At 34.9% G+C, this 8085-nt stretch overlaps 1 protein-coding gene across 1 annotated transcript in view; it reads right to left on the bottom strand.

Annotated features, from left to right (window-relative positions):
- Positions 1–8085, bottom strand: part of LOC106469973 (calcitonin gene-related peptide type 1 receptor-like) — an 81193-nt gene that overhangs the window by 55741 nt on the left and 17367 nt on the right. Inside the window, exon 5 of the mRNA XM_022398534.1 lies at positions 3605–3699. Within this exon, the coding sequence (XP_022254242.1) occupies positions 3605–3699 (95 nt within the window). The remainder of the gene's footprint in view (positions 1–3604; positions 3700–8085) is intronic.

Below are 8085 nucleotides of genomic sequence, written 5' to 3'. Positions count from 1 at the left end.
CATCCAAACTCATCTAATAAATACAATTAAAGTACTATAATTCAACAATGGTTTCATCCAAACTCATCTAATAAATACAATTAAAGTACTATAATTCAACAATGGTTTAATCCAATCTCAGCTAATAAATAAAATTAAAGGCACTGCAACTGGTTTTTATGGTTCATATAATACCGATTATAAATGGTTTTATACGGTGTATATAGTACCGTGAATTTATGCATCGTGTTTTTCACTCTAAAGATTATTTTTATCAAATTACACTCTAGAAAGTAATTGATACTAAATTTACATACCTCGTTAACAAACACTACAAAATAAACGTAACTATTGTCAGTTATTCTATTTTTATTTAGAATGTTAACTTACAATTAAGCAGAGGTTATTAATAGTTCGTAGTTATCATTTGTGTTCATCCCACCATCTCAATTACTCAATTACAAAGAGCAATTTTCGTAGGTCGAACAATACAAAGCAGTTGAGATAAAGCCTTGACATTATGAACAAATATAATTATATACAACAACGACATCACATCATCATGTTAAACTTACATTATGACGTAAAAAGTATGAAAAACACAACGTTTTAAAATGATGAACAAATAGAATTATATACAACAACGACATCACATCATCATGTTAAACTTACATTATGACGTAAAAAAGTATGAAAAACACAATTTTTAAAATTATTGTGACCATTTTAGTTACTAGATGTGTGTCTATTTTATGTTAAATGCTGGATAATCACTTCTCTCTCTCTCTCTCTCTGAATACAACGTCCACGCAGAGTGTTTGCGATCATCGCCTCTCACAGATTCATATCCTTTCGTTGCTTTCAACACTTCCGCTTCACTCACGTTCATCCATTTATTGAGACTACTGATGTAAATCAGTTTTGGCTTACATCTACTTCGTTTTCCTTCAACTTTTCCCTGTTACTGTTAAATTTTTCTTGTTTTTTTTTTTCTCATTACGTTACCTGGGAACTGGAGTTGTCTTCTTCAAATTGTTATCATCATATCTCTGTGTGGTACAGCTCTTCTCAGTACATCCTCATTCGTCACGTGATACGCCCATGATATCCTCAACATTCTTCTTAACCACATCTCAATAGCTTGTAGTCTCCTTTCCAAAGTTAGTGAAATTATCCAACATTCACTGCTATATGTAAGAATCGGATATACCTAACAATGTAGCAATCGTAGCTCGGTTTCCATTAATAATTTACTACAGTTGTTTTTCATTTCTTTCTTGACACTGCAGGCTGGCAATTTTCCGATACTAGATGTCTGTTTTCTTCTGTTCTTGAATTCTGAAAGGTCACATTAATTCAATATATGTGTTTTCTTCTGTTTTATCTGTACCTTGTGATTATTTCTGTGTCTCCTACCAAATGACCACCAAAATAGTAACAAAAAAGGACAAAGAATTGATGCAAACACTTGTTTTATGGAGTCGTATTGTTTACACTTCGGTGGCCAGACGACCGACTGTCCTTGTTTTTGACCTCATTATCACGTTATTTGTCCTTATAAACCTTACTCTTGACATCGCTCGGTTCTTTCATTAAGTTGAACTGTCGATAAAAGTTCCCCTGTGGGGTTAGACGCTAACACGTCTAATGTAACAGTCAACTCACTAAATATTTAGTTGAGGATTCATTCATCCATCATATATAAATTTCTTCATATATATATATATTTCTCATGCATTGACAGCCTCGTGATAACTAATAAATAATTGTGAATCGTATATTTATAATTGTTTAAAATAGTGCACGAGAGCGTTCGGCTGCTTCGTTTTAGCTGTCAAATGCATGTTATTAGATTAAATATATGAAATAGAAGTGCAACCAATATTATGACAGTATCGACGTCTAACAAATAGAAATTGTATGTATATTAATTTACATATATATACGCTAAAGTTCAATGGGTCAAACAAATACACCATAGACACATAAAAACAGAATGAAGCTAAAGTGGTTATGACTAACCTAAGCAGAATAAAAATTTAATCAGTACGTGTTATGAGGAATTGAATTGGATTTCAAAGATTTGCCTGCGTGAATGTGAAAACAGCCAATAAAAACAGTCAATCATGTAAAAGATTCGTGCATCTTTCATCTACTTTGTTAAACTGAAGATTATAGGGTTGAAACCTTGGAGATTTTTCGTACAAATGAGAAGAATTGACAGTAAAAGCATAACATCATGAGGTCATTAATATTTAACTACTATGGTACTGAATTAGCCCTCTTGTGTTAAACCCCAGTCATTAACCACGTGAAGCGCGAGAAAGAGTCGCGTACATTTAATATACTTTAAGGTTCTGAAATTTAAAATAATTCCTCAGAAGTTTTTGCTTCTCATACTTATATAGTCGGTTTCATGTTTGATTTGAAATTGTGCTACGTTTAAGGAACATGAAACGAAAACTATCTTACCTTGCGTTCAAGTGTGGAATATAGTTCCTTAACCGCGAATGATAAGATGTGTGACAAATATAATTAATTTTTCGTCTGTATATTTTATACTATGTTGTTTATGGTTCTCGATATTTAGCCGAAAATTACCACAGAACTCTATTCATATTCAGACACTATTTACAATATTAAGTTAATACTTAATAACATTCATTATCTGTTTTAAAGACTTAATATTTTTAGGGATATCAATCCTATTTTTATTAAATTCTCTAAAGACTGACAAAATGTCATAAAAGAGTGTTACAAATATATTATAGACCATTATTCAAAAACAAATAAATATTTCAATGCAAAGCTTCATACACAAATGAATATCACAGCAAATCTTGTTTCGCATTATTGAAAATATTTTAAATGAGTTTTTATACAGTTTGAAATGACAAGTAACTTAAACTTGTAAACACTAAGGGTTAGTTAAGTTCCCTAAGTTGATCCCAATCTATTAACTTTGTCAATGTGTTTTAATTAATTAACTTTTCGGCATTGAAGTTAAACCTTAAATCATAGGTAAAAAATTAATGCCACTTCAATAACCTTTTCTCTCTCTATTATTAGAGTAAAGACAAGTCTACGTATCTTTCTTACCCCCGTACTTACAGCAAAGCCCAGCCTAGGTATCTTTCTTACCCCCGTACTTACAGCAAAGGCAAGTCTAGGTATCTTTCTTACCCCGTACTTACAGCAAAGGCCAGCCTGGGTATTTTTCTTACCCCCGTACTTACAGCAAAGTCCAACCTAGACATCTTTCTTACCCCGCAAGTACAGCAAAGACCAGCCTAGGTATCTTTCTCACCCCCGTACTTACAGTAAAGGACAACCTAGATATATTTCTTACCCCCATACTTACAGCAAATACCAGCCTAGCTATCTTTTTTACACCCATACGTACAGCAAAGGCCAACCTAGGTATCTTTCTTATCCCCGTACTTACAGCAAAGGCAAGTCTAGGTATCTTTCTTACCCCCGTACTTACAGCAAAGATCAGCCTAGGTATCTTTCTCACCCCCGTACTTACAGCAAAGGCCAACCTAGATATCTTTCGTACCACGCCGTAAATTTCTCACTTGTTTCGAATATTGAATAGAATATTACAGTTATTTAAATATCATACCTTCACGATCCCACACTTCAAATAGTCTGTCCACTCATTGTTCTGGTTATTAACAAACCACGTACCATTAGGCCAACATACTTTTTCTGCATATCCTGTGGAGATAAAATAAATACGATAATAATGTATCCGGACAGTTTATGGATGTTTTAAACAACAACAACAAAATGAGTAAATAATTTCAAGTTTGAGATCAAAATATACATTTTAAATTTCAAAATAAAAACATTACTCATAAGCTGAGTAACTCTAAGGTTATTAAAAATAATCTGTAAACAATGGGTATAAAATCATATTAAAACGATGTAGAATTTGTCGTAAGTTTGGAATATTTATATTATTTTCTTGAAGACCATAACACTGTAATATATTACGACTTTTCTTAACGAAGTTGCTACTTTTGGAATTTTGTAATAACTAATTTGTAAAATGTCACGACTTCTATGTTACTGTAACGTTGTAATACATATTACGACTTTCCTTCATAAGTGAAACGTTATAATTCATTAAGACTTTCCCTGGCAACTATAACGTTGTAAGAATTACCACTTTGTCTGATAACTGTCACATTGTACAATGTCACCTGTTTTCCTGAGGACCGTAAAACTGTAATACATTAAAACGTTTTCTGATGACTGTAAAGTCGTAAAATGTCACCTGTTTTCCTGAGGACCGTAAAGCTGTAATACCTTAAGACGTTCTCTGATGACTGTAAAGTCGTAAAATGTCACTTCTTTTTCTGAGGACCGTAAAGCTGTAATACCTTAAGACGTTCTCTGATGACTGTAAAGTCGTAAAATGTCACCTGTTTTCCTGAGGACCGTAAAGCTGTAATACCTTAAGACGTTCTCTGATGACTGTAAAGTCGTAAAATGTCACTTCTTTTTCTGAGGACCGTAAAGCTGTAATACCTTAAGACGTTCTCTGATGACTGTAAATCGTAAAATGTCACCTGTTTTCCTGAGGACCGTAAAGCTGTAATACATTAAAACGTTCTCTGATGACTGTAAAGTCGTAAAATGTCACCTGTTTTCCTGAGGACCGTAAAGCTGTAATACCTTAAGACGTTCTCTGATGACTGTAAAGTCGTAAAATGTCACTTCTTTTCCTGGGGACCTTAACGTTGCAACATTTCACGTCCTTCAATTAATGTAAATCTAACCTTGCACTTTTACTGATTCTAACTTTCAATGTAGTTCGTTTATGATTTATGATCAACGAACGACCTTTCTAAAAATATAAATAAGAGTTGTTGTTTTTTATATAGAAATAACTAGTTTGTAAATCCTTGCGATTTGCGAAAGTTTCATTCTTAGTGGTATTAAAATAGGTTATTTTTGTCAAAATGGGAGTTGTTCTAGTGATGCATACTTCTATTCTCACATTCTTCAGGCGACTTTTTGACGATCCCTCCAAAGAATCTCACTCGGTGAAAATTTTACAAGGATCAATTGTATATTATCTAATGCCTACAAGAGTAGCCAACTGGCTAACAACTTGATGTGTATTCTTTACAGTTCTTGTCAGCTTCGTGAAGGTTTATCCTGAATCATCCTAGTGACACTCTGACACATACCCAAATATTGATAAATATTCCGATATAGAAATCCTCTCTTCTTATTCAGCCACTTCATCAAGCCAGGTGAGCAAAATGTACAACACACATATGGAGCCGAATGTTTTTTTTTTGGTCACCAATTTTACACCAAAAATAATGGTAGTAAGCTACCTTTACCTTGTGTGTGATGTTTTTTCTTCGTGAAACTGTAATATATTTTCCACAAATGTAGCAGAAACTGTTTGGGTGATTTTTGCACTTTCGAACTTTATTTGAACTAGAAGTAGCCAGCATTTCAAATGATTTTCTAAAGAATTTATGTTTATAGAACAAAAGTTTAAAAGGTTTTAAAAAATTAAGTTTTCCAGGATTTGATTTTTTCGCGGGTATAATTCGAAGAAGAAGATCGGACTTTGTTTTGACTGTGCGCGGAGAGAGGCGAAGTGACCAACTGAGTGAATAAGTGGCAACTGACCCCGCCACTTTTATGCTCAGTTGAGGAACCTCTCAAATGTTCTAGCAAACTGAGCATGTGAGTGTTTCGTGATTCCATTCGTGATTCCATGGCAGAGCAGGTGAGCGTGGGAATGAAGCAACAATGGTGTAATTTGCTACAATTCTATCAAGAACAACTAACAAATATGAACAATATATTTGGAATTTTACACCAATACACTACAGTCAACGTTTGAATTTATCCAAATGTTTGCCTTTTACCCATAAAAACTGGTCAAGTAAGCTTAATTTCACAGCATAAATCTATTGTACTGAGTTGAATGCATGGTATTTCACATAATACTGATAGAATATTGAGATATTACAATAACTCAAAATCTAGAAGAGATGGACAAATTCTGATTACATGTTTAAAATCAGCACCATCAAATTACGTAAATTTCTCCGAATCACTTGACTTTTCTCTAGTAGCATATTTTTTGTTGTCAGTGTTATATACCCAAGCCAAAATAAACCTTACTGCAGATTGGATCCTTTTGAGGGTCGACCAGGCTCTGGGAGGAGCACAGTAGAATGATTCTCCAAATGATGCAAGCCACCACTGAGGCCCTGACTTCGAGGTCCAACACCTTCACTACTACAGTGATGCATGTGAGCCAGCCAGCTCGTGGATTGTCTCCATTACCGTTACCAAAGGTTTACATGATAATTGAAGAGGCATCGACATCGATGGTTGAACTGACTACCATCCAGCCTATGGAGACAAAGCGAGAGGCCTCTACCATGTCAACCTTCAAGACATCACATGTAAAAAAACAACAACTGCGAACAAGCCCGGAGACTACCGAGGATGGAGCAACAGATAAAGCTACCTATGGTAATTGATTAATAAAGGCTGTTTTCATTGTGTATTACATTTCTTTGCTCAAATACAGTTTAACTAAACTCAGTATCGCTTCCTAATATATCCTGTCTATCTATAGTGGACCTATCTAATGATGTTTGAAGTAATCAGTTTCAACTAAACATACCACATAGAACACCCATTACTCCAAATTGCAGAGCCCTATTTTGCGACAATGAGACGTGAACAGTCAACCCTTGGATTTATAGGCTGTACACGTTTATCTCTAGGCCAGGCAATCAAAAAGTATACAACATCATAAATCAGTACACAAGAAAAACAGAACATGTAATGACTAGAATGCACTCACTGTCATTAATATTTTTAGCCGTAATCCCAACGTGACCACCATGACTCTAAGTAACAGTGCAACTTTGGATAGCTTACACTTCAAGTTGCCCGCCAGTGGTACAGCGGTATGTCTGTGGACTTACAAAGCTAGAAACCCGGTTTCGATACCCGTAGTGGGAGAGCCCCCTCCAAAAAAGCCCATTGTGTTGCTTTGTGCTTAACTTTAAACAAACAATCAAGCAAACACTTCAAGTTTTGACTTTAAGATGCACTGTGGAAAGCTATTATACAAACCTTTTTAACCATGACATTATCGATGGGAGTCTATATAGACTCTATTGACTTAGACGCACTGTGGAAAGCTATTATACAAACCTCTTTAACCATGAAATTATCGATGGGAGTCCATATAGACCCTATTGACTTAGATGCACTGTGGAAAGCTATTATACAAACCTATTTAACCATGAAATTATCAATGGGAGTCCATATAGACCCTATTGACTTAGATGCACTGTGGAAAGCTATTATACAAACCTCTTTAACCACGAAATTATCGATGGGAGTCCATATAGACCCTATTGACTTTAAGATGCACTGTAGAAAGCTATTATACAAACCTCTTTAACCACGAAATTATCGATGGGAGTCCATATAGACCCTATTGACTTTTAAAACACATTTTTAGAAAAAACTATTTAGGCACGCAGTTACTTGTGGTTTATGTTTTGTCGGTTGCGTGATCTATAACAACGTACAAGTCCCGTTTAAAATTTAAGCAAAAATATCTTTAACACTGCAGTTATTCCACAATTACTAATAGCGTCCCTTATGTATCTGATATAGAAAAAGAGTTTTGTTTGTTGTTAAGAGCAAGCTATACAATGGGCTATCTGTGTTATGCCTACCACGGGTATTGAAACCCGGGTTTTAGCTTTATAAGACTTCAGACTCAATGCTGAACTACTGGAGGAGCTTATAAAAAAAAAGAGTGGCTCCACCTAACTTTCCTAGGCCTGTTCTGTTGGTTGTAACAGTGCAAAATCATAAGGTTACTCAACATGATTCAATATGTGGTATATTGAATCAATTCCACTATGGTGGGGTCAACATATTGAATCACGTTCACTATGGTGGGGTTGGACCTCACCGTCGTGAACATGATTCAATATATGGACCTCACCGTCGTGAACATGATTCAATATATGGACCTCACCGTCGTGAACATGATTCAGTATGTGGACCCCACCATAGTGAACGTGATTCAATATG

The sequence above is a fragment of the Limulus polyphemus genome, unplaced genomic scaffold, assembly GCF_000517525.1.
Source record: "Limulus polyphemus unplaced genomic scaffold, Limulus_polyphemus-2.1.2 Scaffold3750, whole genome shotgun sequence".
Lineage (NCBI taxonomy): Eukaryota > Metazoa > Arthropoda > Merostomata > Xiphosura > Limulidae > Limulus > Limulus polyphemus.
The sequence above is the reverse complement of the archived record's forward strand: the minus strand, read 5'-3'. Positions and strand labels throughout refer to the sequence as shown.